Source organism: Homarus americanus, unplaced genomic scaffold (assembly GCF_018991925.1).
Source record: "Homarus americanus isolate GMGI-L3 unplaced genomic scaffold, GMGI_Hamer_2.0 scaffold57980, whole genome shotgun sequence".
Classification (NCBI taxonomy): domain Eukaryota; kingdom Metazoa; phylum Arthropoda; class Malacostraca; order Decapoda; family Nephropidae; genus Homarus; species Homarus americanus.
Genome location: NW_024716703.1, coordinates 7,174,350 through 7,194,297, shown reverse-complemented (window position 1 = coordinate 7,194,297; position 19,948 = coordinate 7,174,350). Strand labels below are relative to the sequence as shown.

Below are 19,948 nucleotides of genomic sequence, written 5' to 3'. Positions count from 1 at the left end.
GCGCTCCACTGAGTGAATTGGAGGCGAGGCGACCCAAGTCACCTCCCTCTGCCGGGCGGAAGCGTTTGATATAGAAAATCTTGTGGCGTCATTTGAAAAATTTTTCAGTCCTGGCGGTGGCAGTCGTATGTCGTATGGATGCGGTCAAAACAGTTGAATATACTAATGGACGTGAGATCATATATTAGGAAATCGGGAGTTCTGGGTTTGTGTATATATATATATATATATATATATATATATATATATATATATATATATATATATATATATATGTATGGATATGTATATATATATATTATATATATATAGTAGAAGTCCAAAAATCCGGGACTGCTTGGGGATTGGGTCAGTCGGTTTTAGGATTTTCGGATTCTCAGGCGGTACTTTTAAAATTCAAATTTAATGAAGAATAAAGAAGAAATGAACAGGTACATTTGATAGTTTATTCATTTGCAAATATAGCATGCTTCATTTATCAAAAGCGAGCAGTTTTAATGAAAAACTGTGAATTCTAAATTTTATTCTTTGCCTTTTATATATCATAAATTGTAGACTTTCCAATGTCGTATGTTTCCATTAGAACAGTATTGCTCACACCACGATCTAGTTTCTTAATTATTTCAAGTTTGTCCTCAATTTCAATGTGTTCTTCTTTCTCTTGCATAGCAGAGTTTATCTACTTTTAGACCATTCGTATTATGGTTTGTATAGTACTCTGTAATTGGAAAAGAGACTCAAAATATTATATTAATGGTATTCTATTCATACTGTGCTTGATATAATGCATTCAAAATGTAAGTTTTTGCTGAACACGTATTACAGTGGAAAGTGGGATAAAACGTTGTAGAAACAATGACTCGCTTTCTTTCGTTCAAAGATGTTCGTAATTGCTTTTTGAATGGTTTTCAGTTCAAAACTTTGTTTAAACTAATATTCTATCTAATTGACTTGAATAAATACTCGATACCATATTTCTGAATATTTTCATTAAAATCCATCAAAATAATTTTCCTTGTATCGTCTGCAGCACCAAACAGCTTCTCCCAGTCCTCTCTTTGGAACTGGGGCTAGAGGGCGTGTTTTCGGATCGTTTTCAGTTAAAAACTATTACATCACTCGTCTATTTTACTAAATAGCCTGAATGAATATATTCTCGAGATAAATAGTAGTTTGTGGAAGCGTGGCGTATTTCAATGTAAATAGGATAAAATACATGGCGAAAACAAAAGACTTGCTTCGATGTTCTTGAGATGTTACGTTTTTAATAGTTTTCAGTTAAAATTCTGATATTTTACAATGATATTCTATTCATACTGTGATATAATACATTCACGGATGTAATATTTTTCCTGAAATTACATACGTATTACAGTGGAAAGTGGGATAAAATCATGATAAACAATGACTTTCGCTCTTCGTTCAAAAGATGTTACGTAATAACTTCGAATGGTTTAGTTTAAAAACTGTTGTATTTCAATAATATTTCCCTCCTAGTTGACTTGAATAAATACTTGAATGGAAATATACAATATTTTGTTGAAACTACCAGCGTTTCAGTGTAAAGTGTCGTAATAATAAATGGTAAACAATTTGCCTTCAGCACTTGTGTTTCATGCAGTGAGCCTCTGTTTATAGGATGATGTTTTAGTGGTTTTTGTTCCATTACCCTCAAAACGTGGGTGATATAGCGGAATATCATAGACTATTGATTTCTTGGTAAAAATCAGGGATTGACTGATAACGAGGAGTTATGAGCGATATATCGGTATGTTGTCACAGTTTGATTGCCATTTTAAAGTGGCGACACGTGGTAACGCGTGTCGCTAATACTGGCTGTTGGCTCATGACACATATGCACTAAAAAAAAATCTTTGAAAAGTCGGATTCTCGAGGTTCGGATTTCTGGCAACCGTTTTGGACTTTTTCTGTATATAGATATATATATATATATATATATATATATATATATATATATATATATATATATATATATATATATATATATATACTGTATATATAAATATATAGATATATAGATATAATTATATATATATATATATATATATATATATATATATATATAGTTATAGATATATGAATTATATATATAGATATATAGATAATATGAAATATAGATATATAGATATATAGATATATAGATATACAGTGACCCTCCGTTATGAACTCAATCCGTTCCAGAAGGTCGGTTAGATTGGCAGTATTGAAACCATTGTTTCAATGGGTTTTTGGAGTAGTGGTTCCAGCTCACCGAAAATTTTCTAAATTCAACAAAATGGTAGAAAAGTTCACTTACTTTGAGGTGTGTATGTAGAAGGCTCCTGGATGATGATGATGATGATGGGATTTAGAATGGGGTGAAGGGAGAAGGAAGAAGAAGGTATTGGGGTGGAAGAGTCACCATGGCGTATTTCACCCATATATAATTTTAGCGCTCTTGGTGTAATTCAAGATTATTTTCTTTATATCGACACTGCACCATTATATATTGTCAATATGTAAAATATATTTCAAAATGACCAATAATTTGCCTGGAAACAGAAAAAAGCGTTTAGTTGAAGAGAGTCTCAAGCAAGATGTTAACTCCAGTGAAAACAAGAGACTAACTCCTGATTGCTGTGTTAAGAGGCTGGATGCGGCGCATTAAACTAGTCACTTTACCTTCAATTATGTTCAATAATTGTTAAAATGACTAAAAAATTGAATATTAAACTTTTAAAATTATTGAATAGTATAAACTTCTTGATATTTACTAAAATAGTAAGGAATTTAAGCCCTAGAACCGATTAATGTGTATTGGCGGACTGATACTAAACTGGTTTTGATCAGTGCAAGAAACATGTTGAGTTCGGTTTCTTAAGAACTTCGTTAACGAATTTTTTCGTGAACGAATTGAAGATCCTTATGGAAGGCAGTTAGTTAATTGAAATTACGTTAACAGTGTTAGTTAACGAGGTCACTGTATAGATATATATAGATATATAGATATATAGAGATATATATATATATATATATATATATATATATATATATATATCATGTAAATCCAAATAACGTGGATAAGATAATTTGTGATAAATCAGGAAAATGAAACAGCAAGTACCTTAGCTCAAATGTTTATTCAAGACATCTTCAGAAGCAGCAAGTTGCCTCTGAACAAAATATATATATATATATATATATATATATATATATATATATATATATATATATATATATATATATATATATATATATATATATATATATATATAAAATTTATTTATTTATTTATAGAAAGAAGATTTGGAGTGTGATACCCTACTGGTCTGTGTTGGCCGCCGTCCCTATACTGATAATCTTGGTCTCGAAGAGCTGGGTATTGAGAAGGATGCAAAAGGAAGAATCCCAGTTAATTCAAAATTCCAAACTGTTATACCCAAGTGAGTTACACTTATTAGCACTTAAACCACAGCATATGATGGTGGATTAAGTAGTTCAGTATTCTGTTTGGTTGTAATCTTGTTTTTTTTTTGTCTTATATTATGTCTGTCTTCCTGTAATTATTGCTTTCTAAAATGAACTTGATTACCGGTTTTTAATGAAATTTTATGCCACTTGCTACAAAGTGGTGTAGCTATGTGGATTGTTTGATGATTATACATCTATACTGGTCTCCCAAGAGGGCTAGTGAGGGTCATTTCCCATGAATCAGGGTAATCACAGGAGGAAACTGGAGTAGCCATAGAAAACTTTTGATGTGTGTTAGGGTCACACTTCTCTCTTTACACCTAAGCGGGAATTGAACACAGATCAAAATGGTGAGAGGCGAATGCTCAGAGGACATTTTTTATATAGACCCAAACTATCATTACAGTATCTGCTGTATGTTATTATTTTGCCTGTTATGTTTTCATCCACTTATAATATATTGTGTTGTGTTCAGAGTAGTTGATGTGCAGTTTTTCTTGTATCATTATTTTAATACTGCAATGTTTGTTGTACAGTATGCCTGGACTATACTGTATGGTACCAGGTAATCTTCAATTTCTTAAGTCATTCAGAATTTGAGCTGTATATCTTGATTGAAACCTTTTTTGTTGTTTATGAACGAGAAGATGCTCTTGGTATTGTATGCAGATTTTTTTCCTAGCGTTGGTATGAACAGCACACGTTCGGGTGCTGTTGATTAAAAAAAAATTCTTTCATGGCTTTTCTTGAAATTTAAAATTTTCTGATTTACTTAATTCATGTGTGTTTAATTAATAGTAATTCCACTTTTTCTGACAGTATTCATGCCATTGGTGACTGTATTCATGGCCCCATGTTGGCTCACAAGGCAGAGGATGAAGGTATCGTGTGTGTAGAGGGCATTGCTGGTGGTCCTGTACATATTGATTACAACTGTGTTCCTTCTGTTATTTACACTCACCCAGAAGTGGCATGGATTGGCAAAACTGAAGAGGATCTGAAAGCGGAGGTAATGATACTTTTCATAATCTTTGAATAAATTGTGTACAGTAGAATATCAAAATATCTAATCTGTAGGAGCAGTGTAACTTAACATTAACCTATTACTCCACATTTCAAAGGCCTCTAACCTCTTTCTGGTGTATGCTGAAAGTGTCCACGTTTGTGACTCATACAACAGTCCTTGCCATATAATGTCTTTCAACAGCATTTTCTCAAATTGAATTTAATTCAGGTATCCCTTTTATAAGGTCTATTAGATTATTTAATGCTGTTTTTGCTTGACCTTTTCTTGTTATGATTTCATTTATACATTTACCATCGCAGTCAATGTTACTTCCCAAATATGCAAAATTTTCCATTAGTGTAAGTTCCCTGTTGCCTACCGTAATATTTATTTTAGGATTTATTTCCAATTTGGGAACAACCATTGTTTTGGTTTACAACATTAATTCCACTACTGTTAACCAATTTTCTTCATTGTCTCTTCACTATCCATCATAAGGGCAATATCATCTGCATAGCATATATTTAATATTACTTTATCATTAATTTTTATTCCTTCATTGTCACTTATAACTTCTCTCATTAAGAATTCTGAATATATATTATACAATGTTAGAAATAGAACCAGCCTTATCTTACTCCTTGTCTAACTGTGAACCACTTAATAAGTTCATTATTTACTAAACACTGCAGCCTCCTGTTGCCAGTAAAGATTTATTTAGAATTCTAATATTGTATCTCCTTTTTTTCCAGGGCCTCTATAATTTTATTGCATTTTACTTCATCAAAAGCTTTTTCAAAATCAACAAAGCAGATATACAAATTTCCTTGGATTTCTAAAATACTTTTGATCAAAATTCTCAAACCATATTCTCTATAGCTTCTCTAATGTATTTCCATTTCTGAATCCATTTTGATCTTCAGATAACTCATTGTCTATATTAAAATTTATTCTACTTATAATTATGTTTTATAGAACTTTGCAGACATGACTTAGCAAGCTTGTTATTCTAAACTTGGTGCACTCTGCATCTCCTGATATTTTAGGTAATACAGCTCCTCCAAGACTTACGACGGGGTTAGGGACCCAAATCCAGGTCGTAAGTCTAAATTGTTTAAATACTTCATAGAAAATCTAAAAAGGGTGTCTCTTTTTCTTCTCAGCACCACAAAACTCTTACTTTTAAGCTTGCCAGTCATTTTAAAGTGAATTGCAAAAAATTTTTTTGTCAGTACACAGCGCAATCACTGACGTTGGGACTCGAAAATATGTAATTTGACAAAATTTTGGTAAGACTGAGGCGGTCGTATGTCCGGGTGGTCATAAGTCGAGTAGGTTGTAAGTCGGGGAGGTTTTCATCACTATACGGTGGAGTTAGGGACTTCGACAAGCCATCGTAAGGTGATTGATCGTATATCGTTATAATAAAGTAAATAATACTGTAATAAATAAATGTAACACTGCAAGGTGAGTTGACTATGTGAGGGGCGAGTTGACGAGGCAGGTGAGGTGATGTGACAAGGCACATACACAGCAAACACATTAACAGCACTACTAACCCATTGTCTTATAACATTTTATTTTCTAATTTCTATTTTAAAATTAATTTACACATGATAGCTTGATTTGGCTACCTTTGCATTTAGACAACAGATCAGTGAATGAATCAGGGCCTATAGAAACACATTATACAATTCAATAATATTTATTAAGTTCTAATGAATATGCTACAATATTATTTACTAAGTGCTCAAGACAGATCCTGGAGTAAGCACCAACCCTCTTGAGCAGTGACAACAACAATGCTGGAGAAAAATACAGATACAGAGGGGACAATAATAACAGTATTGAAAATGGCTGAGCCATGGCACCTGATATACACAGTACAGTGAACCCTCACTTTATGCGGTTAATTCAACCCACGGCGGCCCTCGTAAAGTGAGAAACGCGTAAAGTGAACAACATCACATATGGGATTAATTGAAATAGAGACCGGGCTGACCCCCAAACTCCACTTTTTCCCGACACAATACGTACGTTTTACTAAAAATAACCTCTTAACTTTATGATGGTATTCACCCACACAGTCAATAAGAGAAGAATAAACTGAAGGTTAGGTTAGAAAAAACAAGGTTGGGGTTAACACTTACGTTAGTAGAAGAGATGGGTCGGCATAGGGGAATGGAGGCTGGTTCCAAGGCAGAGGGCAGGCTACTGGCCCTCAGGTGAGTCTTCATCGGTGTCATCCACACTTACTAGTGCCTCCCTGACAATCCCTCAAAGTCATCATCACTGTCTCTACCTCTGTCACTATCACTGGCTTGGGCTGGCTATGGTGGGTTGCGGGCGAAGAACTCTGTTATGCTTTGCTGACGGCTGGTGTTTCTGTTGTCGTGATAAACCTTGATGTAGGGCTCCATAGTCTGCAACAGCTGGGTAGTGAAGATTTCATACTTGTTTGCGTCAGGGTCGTCGGAAAGGAGGAGCTTGACTTTCTCGATACACTCGGTGGCACCCCTAACATTACTATGGGATAAGCGGCGTTCTTCTTGGGATGACGCACCACCTGCCTCTTCACTGACATCATCATCATCATCTACCATCTCGTCGGCAGTCACATCAGGATCCCTTATCACCTCCAGGATGTCGTCGTTGGTGGTCTCGGAGAAGCCTGCAGCTGTAACACTCTGCGCAGCTTCTCTGGCAAGGTCCACTGCTACTGCAATAGTCTGAACCTCGCCAGTCACAAATTTACTCTGCCTAACACCCGGAATGCCTTGCAACACATGTCTCCATGCGTGACGAACAGTTGCTACAGACAGCTGATCCCATGCCTCCACCAAGAAGTCCACAGCTTTCTTGATGTTGAATGTTCTCCAGAATTGTTTTAAAAGTACTTCTTGCTCTGCCAACTGTTGATCCTTGCCGTCTTCGCTCTTGCTATCGGTGTTGGTGTCACTCAGGTTACGCAACTCTTCCTTGGTGTTGGTGTAGTCATTCAGGAGCTTGAATTTTTTCGTAGAGAATGCAGCTTTTACATTACAGATTAACTCTTGGTCCATGGGCTGTAATATAGACGTAGTGTTGGGAGGAAGGAAGACCACTTTTACGTTGGGGTGACGATCTAACAGTAGGGGCGAGTGTTCTGGTGCGTTGTCCAGCAGCAACAAAATCTTGAATGGCACATTCTGTTGCTCACAGAATTTCTTCACATCGGGAACGAAACAGTCATCAAACCAGGAGAGGGACAGTGTAGAGAACATCCAAGCCTTACGTGCGGTCAGCCAGTGGACATTTAGCTTGGTCATGTCCATGCTCTTGTAGGCGTGCGGCTTGCGTGCTGTGTGGATCACTGATAACTTGAGCTTACAGGTACCGGAGGCATTGGTGGTAAACAGGACGGTGATGCGCTGCTTCTGCAACTTCCGGCCCTGACACTTGCTGGCATTCTTCACAACGAAGGTCTTGGAAGGTAGTTTTTCCAAAAAAGACCAGATTCGTCCATGTTAAACACCTGGTCGTTGGTGTACTGTCCTTCCTCCATAATCTCACGTAAAAACGGAGGAAATTCCCTAGCCGCAACACGGTCAGCACTAGCTTCTTCACCACCAATGTTGATATTGGTGATCTTGTTTCTCTTAAACCTCTGTAACCACCCAGAGGAAGCATTAAAGGGTTTCGGCTCTGTAATTCCCATCTTTCGTGACACTGCAGCATACAGTTCACGTGCGTACTCCTTAACTGAGCGGATGTCCACCGCCATGTTCCGTCGCGCCTGACGCACCAAGTAGCTCACAAGTAATTTTTCTGTCTTGAGAAGCACCTGGTTGTGGCAATACTTGATCATAGAAGCACCTGTAGACTTTGTGATGTTCATGTGCTCCTTTATCTTGGCTCCATCCTTCATAATTGTCCTGATCGTAGACTCGTTAACACCATGCTGGCGCGCGAGATCAACCTGTCTTGTTCCTTTCTCCAACTCTTGTCTGATCTTATATTTAATTTCATAGCTTAAGGAACGTCGTGTCTTCTTTGGCTTAGGGCGGCTGGGTCCAGGTAATGCAAGGTTTCTTTGTGGTGGTGGTCCGGTGGAAGCCATTCTTATGGAACAATGGATACCGATATACACGGTGTAGCCTGGAGGGGTGTAACTGACGCGGTAGGTCGAGGGGCTTGAACGCTCCCGCGGCGGGGCACGTCATTAAACCAATCACAGCTAGCAGGGAGTGAGGTTAGGATGCTTTGCCCAATCACAGTCCACTACGTCATATGACGTCACTGTTAACGCAACAAAGACATACACTGCGCAACCTACTCGCGCCGCTTACACAACATGGCGGATGGCGGGAGGTTTGGATCCAAAAATGGCGCGGTGCGAGAGGACCGCCAGCCGCTCTCCGCGTAAAGGGGTACACGCACCGCGGAAAGTGAGCATTCCGGTTTCGGCAGGGAACCGCTTAAACGTGGAAACGCGTAAAGCGAGGGTTGACTGTACAATTATCTTGAGGAATTGTTATAAATTATAATATTTAGTATCATCTGGATTAGTACATGTAACATGGTATTAGTAAATACATATGAGAATGTTATCACGATTATCGCTCTTTATTTATTTATTTATTTATTTATATAGTTATTTTCTACATTTACAGTATTTTCTCAATTTAACAAACTAATTCGAACCACCCCTGTTTGCCAAATTGAAATTTCCACTAAATCGAGCTTTCCACTGCTCAGTCTGTGTCCTGCCGCCACCGTGTATGTTGTTCACTGCTACCTCTCGGTCAACTAAGTACAGGTCCACCACCGATTTTCCTGCTCCTTTGGTTCCAAAGCCTTGCCGGATTATCCGTTTTGCCGGACCAACCGAGGTCAGGTAATAGGAGGTGTATACTGTAATTAGTGGGTCAGAGGGCAGCTAGAAACTTAAATTTAACAAATATTAAATGTAAATTAAATGTGAAAAAGTCATAATTTTGAGCAACATTACTGTACACACTTTGTACTCAATTGTACTACACTAGACTAGAAGTTTTATCTCTTGTGTAAACTGTGTGATGTTTATACTCAAATTAATCACTATCTTGCAAGGATTCCAGCAATGCAAGTTATATTCTGCAAAGTCAAGTCTGTAACATTTTATAAGAGAAAAACTTGCAGCCTAAAACCGCCTTCAACTATAAAAGCCTTTTCACCCACTGCCATCTTGCCACCCCTGCTGGCTGGGAGGAGAGGAGAGGGTGGAGGTGGGGTGTTGACAGAGCTGGGTGCGTAGTTATCAGTGGAGGGGTCAGGGACTCAGGATAAGGTTTTTGCTTATAAAATGTCACTTGCATTGCTGGAATTCTTGCAAGATGGCGATTAATTTAAGTATAAACTTCCCATAGTTTGCATTAGACTTGAAAATTTTAGAAATTAACTTGTTACATTTGTGTACAGGTTGTGATGATATATGTATTTTGGTTGCAGTTGCAAAGCCTCGTGACATCACTAGTGTATATTGCGTCTCCATATGCCCTGGTTTATTCACTGATCAGTTGTCTAAGTGCAAAAGTAGCCAAATCGACCTATCATGTATCAATTAATTTTAAAATGGAAATTATAAAGTAAAATGTTACAACACAATGGGTTAGTAGTGCTGTTAATATGTGTGTTGTGTGTCTTAGTCTGTTACCTCACCTACTGCCATGTCACCTCACCACCTGACTCGTCACCTCACCACCTGACTCGTCACCTCACCACCTGACTCGTCACCTCACCACCTGACTCGTCACCTCACCACCTGACTCGTCACCTCACCACCTGACTCGTCACCTCGCCACCTGACTCGTCATCTCGCCACCTGACTCGTCATCTCGCCACCTGACTCGTCATCTCGCCACCTGACTCGTCATCTCGCCACCTGACTCGAAACCTCGCCACCTGACTCGAAACCTCGCCACCTGACTCGAAACCTCGCCACCTGACTCGAAACCTCGCCACCTGACTCAAACCTGCCACCTGACCCTCGCCACCTGACTCCACCTGACTCGAAACCTCGCCACCTGACTCGTCACCTCGCCACCTGACTCGTCACCTCGCCACCTGACTCGAAACCTCGCCACCTGACTCGAAACCTCGCCACCTGACTCGTCATCTCGCCACCTGACTCGTCATCTCACCACCTGACTCATCACCTCACCACCTGACTCATCACCTCGTTAACGCAGCTCGGAGTTACATTGATTTATTACTGTATTATTTTATGTTTTTAGTATTGTAGATACATTTAAATAAATATTTGTTTGCACAGTAATTATAAATAGACCATGATGAGAAAATCCAGCACTCCCAAGCGGTTGATCTACCCACCAACGCACCAACCATATGAGGATGCGGCTAAACATGTTGCAATCTTTCATCACTCAGGGAACCTTTGTCTCCAGGCCAGAGCAGAAAGGTTTGAAGTGATTTTCTCCCCATTTTCTAAGATTTCTGGTAATTGCTTTATATCATTATTTATCGTTTTTATACTTTTAGTACATTTGCGGAAGGCTGAAGTAGGTTTTACTGTATCATGTGTCTGAGATGTCTCCGTAGGTGTGAGCGTGTTAACGGAATTAATCTCGATTTAGTGAACTATTTCACTAAATTGTTTGAAAAATAACGGAAAAAATGCCTTCCGCTAAATCGATAGTTCGTTATATCGGATTCCGTTATAGCGAGTGTACAGTGTATATTACAGTAGAGTAGTAGGGTGTGTCATAGGAGGGAAGATCAGCTAAAACTAATGGCCCATCACTTTTTTGGTAGATTTTAGTGTATATAAACAGAAAATAATTTCAGTTTCAATATTTTGCAACCTTTTGCTAGGTAAATTTTAGCGTGAAATTTATCGAAAATCTAACGTACAGCTGCATTAGTGCAATACAATTAAATAGTGAACATTGCTTTCTGACTTCATTCTTTAACAACCCAACTAAGAATATTTTTTCTGTTTCAGATTCTGATGCATTTATAAGTTGATAATATTTGCGATGGCTGCTTGTGTCAGGACGAGGAACCATAAATCCAGCCATCTCAGTCACTATCTTGGGTCTGAGAGAGAGCTCCTGAAGTCGGAGTTGACTACATTGAGAGATGCTTTGAGATACGGTGTTTTAATCAGGCAAATCAGTGAAAAGAACCAAAGAACTTACACAAACAAAGACATTGCCAGTGATATGACCAAAGCTGTCTTGGCACAGTACACTCTGGCTAACGCTCAGTTCAAGCCTCCAGTCATAACAAGTCAGAAGAAGATTAGTGAGAGACTGCTAGCCAGTTGGGAAAAGGCAAGAGATATCTCTCTTGGTAGAGGAAAACTTGCAGTTAAGGACAGCTTTGCCAAGCAACTGGACCAGTTATTTGACATAATTACTTGCAAGTGTTCAATTGTTCTCTGTCCTGAGTTTGGATGCGATCGTGACTGTAAATCCGAGGCCCACATCTCCTGTATTTGCAAGCGTGAACTGAAGATTCCTGTGATCGAACTGGCATTTGTCAAAGCACAGAGAGAGAAGACTGGCAGTATAGGGGCTCTCAAGATTTCTAGCCAAGATATTCCGGAGTCCAAGAGACAGGAGGCTGCCACAGAGAGACAAGAGGAGAAGAGTTGCCGAGGAAAAGAGACTTGAGAAGGCCCAGGGTGAGGTAAAAAAGGCCGATGATTGGAGTCAATCTGATTCAGAGTTTAATGACTTCCCCATGGCTGATCCGAGTGCTGACCAGGAGAATGGTGACTTTGTCCCTAACCCAGAAAATAATGATCCCAAACCTTCCAGGCATAAGATTCGAAATAGGAAAGATATCGAGCATAGCTCTGGCCAGCATGCGACACCACACTGGTCTCAGAGAAACTGCAGAGATAGCAACAGCTGCCTGGATTGACGGTGGTTTGATAACACCTGATGATGTTCACCAAAGTAAGGAGAGCTCAGGAGAAACTTGTCAGTAACCTAGAAGAGGAGTTTGATAAGGGGATAAGAGAAAATGGAATCAATTGTTTGTTCTTTGATGGGAGAAGGGATGACACTAAAGTGTTCATGAAAGTTGGAGATTCTGGCAAGTTGTTCCCTGCCATGGTGAAGGAGGAACACTACTCCTGCTGCAGTGAACCAGGAGGGAAGTATTTGTGGCATTTCACTCCAGAGAAAGATGACATCAGGAAACCAGCTGAGATAGTGGCAGATAACACTGTGAACTGGCTCAGAGAGAGGAACGTAGACCAGACCCTGCAGGCCATTGGAGGGGACAGCACCAACACGAACACAGGGTGGCAAGGGGGGGGTCATACAGTGGATAGAGCGGAAGATTGGGAGGAAGCTGGTCTGGATTGTTTGTGACCTCCACACCAACGAGTTGCCACTCAGACATCTGATCCAGGAGCTGGATGGCAAGACTCTTTCAAACAACAGATGGTCTGGTCCTCTTGGCAAGATGCTGGACTCTGCCACTGAGTTAGAAATAAATCCGAGCTTTGAAAAATCACAGTTGGCCCTCCACTCGTTGAGCTTGCACATACTGTCATTGACGACCTGAGTACTGACCAGTACTATGGTTACATGATTTGCAGTGCCATCAAAACTGGGGTCATGCCTGATAGACTTGCTTACCTGCAGATAGGTCCAGTCTCACATTCTAGGTGGCTCACAACGGCTCTCAGGTTCTGCAGAATTTGGGTCGCTCATCATAAACTGAAAGGGAACCAGCTTCACAACCTGAGACTTATTGTCCAATTCATCGTGAGTGTCTACTTGCCAAATTGGTTCAACACCAAGGTCAAGTCATCTCTCCGAAGGTCCGAAGCATGTTCTCTTCCAGCTTGAGCTCCTGAGGAGTCAGCCAAGGAAGGTTGTTCAGATTGTGGAGCAGACTGTGAGGAGATCTTCCTGGTATGCTCATCCCGAGGCAGTTCTGCAGACAATGCTCTGCAGTAAGGATGAGGAGGAGAGAAGAGTGGCAGTCAAAAAGATCTTGGATATGAGACTTATGAGAGGATCTGGGCATGACGAATCAGTTGGTGACGATTCCTTCAGGGTCAGGAAGACTCCTGAAGTCAATCTAGGTGCCAAGACCCTCACTGATCTCATAGATCTGGATAACATCCAGGCTGGCAGTGAGCCCCCTCTTACCTGCAGCCTCACCAATGTTCAAGTCAGAGCTTTCCTGGACAACCCCATGCATGTCCCTGTCTGGCCCTCGCACACCCAGAGTATAGAGCGTTGTGTACAGCAAGTGAGCGAGGCCAGCAGTCACGTGTACAGCCAGGAGAGGAGGGAAGGCTACATCCGAGCTCAAGTGGTCAGCAGGGAGGTGATGAGTAGAAACAGAAGCAAGAAAGACATGTTCTCTATGGTGTGCAGCAACACCGGGTCGTAGTAGTAAAACCGGTTTTTGTATTTGATGATTTTGTTTTCTAAAGGAATATTAAATTTAATAAATGTGTCAAGATCATTCGTTTCACTATTCTGGATCATTTTCATCCTAATAAATTAACCTGATACATTTACTTTACTTTAAATAAGCTATTTAGTGGTGTTGGTAAAAGGGTGGGAATACTGAATTTTCATAAGATTTCAAGTTAAAATTTACCTAGCAAAAAATGAAAACTTTTCAAATCTGAAGATATCACATGATTCTGCACAGAGAACTACATCATTAATACCATGGGCCGATTTTTCAAACTCAAAAAAAAAGAATTTGCCTCCGTATGACACACCCTACTGGGGTGGTGACCTTGGGGATGGGGTTGATAAATGCGGTTTTCCCATTCATTAGGGCATTTGCTTTGTCTGAGGGATGCATTAATAATAGAACAGAGGGGGTGGCAAGTTCAACTGCAAACTCCTTTTATATTTTGATTGGGAGGTCAATTGGGGTCGTGGAGCGTTTGGATTTAAATTTCAGGAGTTTATTGGCGATTTCATATGGTTGAACACTGGGAGGGGGAAGGTAAGTATCCATTGTCCAAAATGCTGCATAGCAGAATCGGTCGGTAAGTCCTGGTGGTAACTGGCGGTGGTGAATAGGTTGGAGTAGGTGACCACAGTAGGGTTAGGTGGGGGCTGCGTCCCATGGAAGGCAGCGGCTGGGGGGGAAGGTAGTGGTTACCGAGATCAGTCATGATGAGGTCAAGGGTGGCATTGCCATGTGTGGGAAAGTCAACTATTTGTGTAAGGTGGAGGTGTTGGGTGATGTCACTGATGTCTAACTCATTGAAGTCACCGCATATCACTAGTTTAGCACATGGAAATCTGGCTCTCAGGGAGTCAGCAGTGTATATAATATGAGTCATCAGTACATTGGCGGTTGGTGTGCGGGGGGATGATAGCAAACACAGACAATGAGGGAGGCAAGCTGGCAGGGGTGGGAGTGACCTGAACCCACAAGGCTTCTACATCATCAGGTACATTAACACCTAGGGGTGATGGTTTGAGGTCACTGCGACAGTACAGAACTACACCCCCACCTCTCCTATCCTTTCTAAGGTGGTGAAATAACTCATAGTTTTCTATGGCGCAGATCTCAGGAACAATTTGCCATGCCTCGGTAATCGCCACAATGCCTGCACCAACTGACTTCACTGTGACATTGACCTCCTCCACCTTGTTGCATAAAGATGTGACATTGGACAGTAGTAGGGATGGTAGGCTGTACCATAGTTGCGGCACTTCATAGCGAGTACACTGCCTTCAAGTACTGGCTTGACTTTCCTCTGTGTGTGTGTGTGCGTGCACATGTGCATATGTGTGTGTGTGTGTGTGTGTGTGTGAGATTTAAGGGCTATTTAGGGGAATTTTAGGAGTGTTTCTGACTATATGCATTTTTGGCTTTACTTTGTATATACTTTTCTGTTAGCTGGAACCAATTACCCAATATCCCATTGAAACAGTGGTTTCGGTTAACAAACAACCTTCTGGAACGAATTGAGTTCGTTAACCGAGGGACCACTGTAATATTAATAAAATAATAAAGAAATACAAGAATGAAAAAAACATCAAAAGTGAGAAACACAACCAATATCTATGAGTAATTATTATTATTATTATTATTATTATTATTATTATTATTATTATTATTATTATTATTATTACTGTTATTATTATTACATTTTTGCCCCCCAGGTCCCAATGTGGGTCGGTGACCTGTGCCCGGGTGGGCTGATTTCTGGAAAAACAAAACAAAAAACAGTCTGAAATCCGAAACACATCTGGTCCCAAGGATTTCGGATAAGGGATTGTCAACCTGTATTTCGATTGCACACCTGGCGACATGTGCGGGTAAAGGGAGTGAGTGAGTGTCGTCTGCACTTAACTCTCCTCCCTCCCTGCCATATTTCACTGGATTTACTATTATTATTAGTGTTTACTGATATAATAGTGATTAATCATGGCATTGTAGCCAGGCTAAATTCATCACTGCAACCACCAGGCTTCTGGCCCAAGGTGTGAGGAATTATGGTTGGTTTTCAACCTTATTTTTGGGAAGATATACTTAACTTTCTTCAATTATTTTTACTCATTTACATGCACCCACCATCGTAAATACATACTGTATTTGGGGGGTTCTGGGTTAAGAAGCCTCCCTATAAAGCGTTCCCTTAACGGAACAAAGAATATTTTAGGCCCGTGGGCGCTGGTGGACCAGTTGCACGGGTCATAGGTGCCTTGAGGCAGTGGGAAACAAACAGAGTTGACAAGTATTGTTTGTGGGAATATTATTTCATTCACTCTAGTAATGATACAATTTTCTTCTTATGTTATCATAGGTAAATGTATGGTTTGTATAATTTTTTTATCTTTGTGTCTGTCACCATTTTCAAATTAGACTAAAAGATATGTATTTTGATCGTATGCCTGGCAATGGACCGGAAGCAAGGGGGAGTAAGTTGCTGGGTTGGCTAGTTAGTGCATCAGCTGCTGTAGTAAAGCGTCGCTTGGCCCTGCCACATATATCACTGGATTTACTGTGTATTACGTTTACTGACACGTACATAGTGCTTAATAGTGATTAATGATTGCCTCTAAAGCAAGTGGTAGTGTGAAGAGAAAACATGTACAACAGAAGTTGTGCAGAAAATTGGGTAAATAAAGAAGTTAGAGTCTGGTGTGTCCGTGGCTCTCGTCTGTGATGAATACGGTGCGAAGAAACAAACTGTCAGACTTACGTAAGGTTAAGGATAAACTTACTGCATTTGCAATGAAGTATGATGTTGATGGTGCCAGTACGGCTAGTGCAAGGAAGCATCTGAAAATGCCGAAGGATAAAGAGCTGGAAGAAGCAGTGTACACGGTAAAAAAAGTACTACACGGATAATGTGCGAAACAATGACACCACGGACGAAGAATAGTGGATTATGCGTGTTGGTCCTATATAATGGTGGTAGCTCTCTTTTCCTTGCCAGAGGGTGTCCTCACATATCTGTTGCCCTACCATAGGTAGGCGGAAACCTTTGTCTTACAAGCATGCATACCAACCCTCCCGGCACATCAGGTGATGTATGGATCATTACGAAAGTCAGCAGATCTCTCCTGTGTGATACTTTTTTTTACTGTGTGTTCAAGTGGTTTGTTCAGCAGCGTGCATGTGGGGTTAAAGATCGTGGTGTGGAGATCGCTGAAGTGGCTATTAAGCAGGCTCAGTATTTAGGTATTTTATTCAAAGCTAATGATGGTTGGCTGTGGAGGTTCCAAAATCGCCATGACAAACGTAACAGGAAGTTGCACGGTGAGGCTGGGAGTGCTGAAACCGAAGAAGTCGAGCAGTTTAGGCAGAAGTTAAACCAACTCATCTAGGACAAGGGGCTGAACTTGGCACTAGTTTGTAATGCTGATGAAACAGGGTTATTTTGGCTGTCACTCCCCAACCCACATCGAAGTCTTTAATTATGAAGCATCCACACCAGAGCCACAAGTGAGTAAGGAGCACATTTCTGCATTATCCTGTGCTAATGCTAATGGTATGCACCGCTTAAAGTTAGCTGTTGTTGGCAAGTCTATGTACCCACGAATGCTAAAGGATTGTATGCACCAGTTGCCAGCTATTTACTACCATTCCAAGAATGCATGGTTTAATCGTGAAGTCTTCAAGGACCGATGTATGCAAATACCAAGAAGAGGTCATGAAGTTGGATCCTGAAGATGTCAAAGTAATTCTGCTGATTGATAATGCGCCGGCTCACCCTAGTGCTGAGAATCTGGTCAGCAGTGATGATAAAATTCGTGCCGTTTCTGCTGCCCAACATTACGTCCATTATTCAGCCTTTGGACCAGGGAGTTATTGTGTCATGCAAAAGGTTGTACCAGAGGAGGTACCGGAATGAAGTATTGTTAGTGCTGGAGAACGAAGTAGATGTTGTGAATGACACAAAAGGGCAATGTACATTAGCCAACATCAAGAAATACAATTTGAAATCAGCCATATTCAACTTTGCTGCTTCGTGGAAGGACATCAAGATATCTACCTTAGCTAACACCTGGAAGAAATTTCTGCTTGATACTGAGCCTAAACTTGACTTTGAGGGATTTTAGGTAATGGATTTTCATCAAATGTTACACGTTGATGGAGAAAACAATATAACCATGGAGGATGTGGAGACGTGGTTGGAGGAAAATGAGGGTGAGCCTGGTTACCAGATGCTTTCGGCTGAGGGGATTGCCGATGCTGTCCGCGCTGTTGACAGAGCGGACGACGACATGGAGAGGAGTCACGTGTGAAGATGCCTACCGTTAAGTTGTCTATTGTACGAGAGTCAGTCGACAATGTCTTAACTTGTATTGACAACACATCCGGTCCTCAAATGTATCAATATTATGAACACCTTTGGACTCTAAGAGAACTTATTATTAGGGAACAGTACAACGCAGGGAAGCAACTTAAGCTGGACTCCTTCTTCAAACCTGTTACTCGCGCCCCTTCTGCCTACCAGCCAAGCCAAACCGAGGGGCATCCCTGCTCCTCTGACTCGGAATAATAAGTTGTTCTCGGTCCCCTCTATATGATCACGGCAACACAAACTCATCTATCCACTGCAAAGAGCAAGTGAGACTACATTACTGTATTTTTGGTGTTTCTTATATCATTTATTATTCGCCAGAAGATTCGGACAATCAGCTTTTTCAGACAGGTGGTCCCCCCTATTAGTCAGGATCTTTGAGGGTTCACTGTATATTTCTTCTACATACTTGCCCATCTCTCTTTTACTTCTGCCACAAACAGTAAATTGCATGGGTCACTCACACTAATTATTTATTTGCAGGGTGTGGAATATGCTGTTGGAAAGTTCCCCTTTGCAGCAAATTCCCGTGCCAAATGTAACAATGACACAGATGGCTTAGTGAAGATTTTGGCAGATAAACAAACTGACCGCATGCTTGGTGCACATATCATTGGGCCAGGTGCTGGAGAAATGATCAATGAAGCTGCACTTGCTATGGAATATGGTGCCAGCTGTGAAGATGTTGCTCGGGTTTGTCATGCCCATCCAACCTGTTCAGAAGCATTCAGGGAAGCCAACATGGCAGCATATTTTGGCAAACCTATCAATTTTTAAATAGTATTTATTTATAAAAGACATGTGGATTTTTTTTTAAACATACAGTATATGTATTTAGTCTTGCTAACTGTGAGGGTCATATGATACATTAAATCATTCAAATCACAACCAGAATGTTACTTAATTTAAAGAATATTTTATATTTTGCCCAAACATTTTGAAGCTTAATAAATTGCTTGAAAAGGACAGTCTTTTTTAATGGAATTTACATTTATATCAGCTTTTTTTTATTTTTATGTAGCAAAATGCTAAGTGCTGTATACATGTTGACATACAGTTAGCTTAATTTTATTTGTGTAGCTGCGTCAGTTACTGTACAATAGAAAAGTTCATGAGAAAATGACAATGTTTTTCTGTAATTTTTGCAAATTAATTTTGAATCCGTTTTCACCAGCTAAAAGGGAGTGGGGCACATTTGTATATAGTTGTTCATACCCGTATAGCTTGTCATATATTGAATAAAGTTGTGTTGTAAATTATCTCACCTAAGAGGTTTTAATATTTAAGTAAATGTACATTGTATGGACTGGTTTTTTTTAATCCATAAATACTGAAACTCATTAATTTAGCAGTAAACATGATACACTATTGATAATTTCTTCATTTTATCTTAGGAAAGTCATAAGCAAGTGGAACTGATATTACAATACTGTACAGAGGGCCCCCCCAAATTCGCAGGGGAAAGGTTCTCAAAATGACTGCGAAAAACATTTGCGGATGGGGGTGGGGGGTGAGGGTTGGTTTACATTTTTTTTTTGTGTGTACGAAGAAATGTATATTCCCTTTGTGTTTGCCCTTTGGACAATTATTTCTTTTACCTGTCGTATTGTATATGTGTGTGTGCGTGTGTGCACATCACATACACACACACACACAAAACACATACAAATAAATAC

At 40.0% G+C, this 19,948-nt stretch overlaps 1 protein-coding gene across 1 annotated transcript in view; it reads left to right on the top strand.

The window, feature by feature from the left end:
- Positions 1-19,574, top strand: part of LOC121858271 (dihydrolipoyl dehydrogenase, mitochondrial-like) — a 125,926-nt gene extending 106,352 nt beyond the window's left edge. Inside the window, exons 7-9 of the mRNA XM_042354581.1 lie at positions 3,298-3,443; positions 4,291-4,480; positions 18,756-19,574. Of these exons, the coding sequence (XP_042210515.1) occupies positions 3,298-3,443; positions 4,291-4,480; positions 18,756-19,049 (630 nt within the window). The 3' untranslated portion in view covers positions 19,050-19,574. The remainder of the gene's footprint in view (positions 1-3,297; positions 3,444-4,290; positions 4,481-18,755) is intronic.
- Positions 19,575-19,948: the final 374 nt, after the last annotated feature.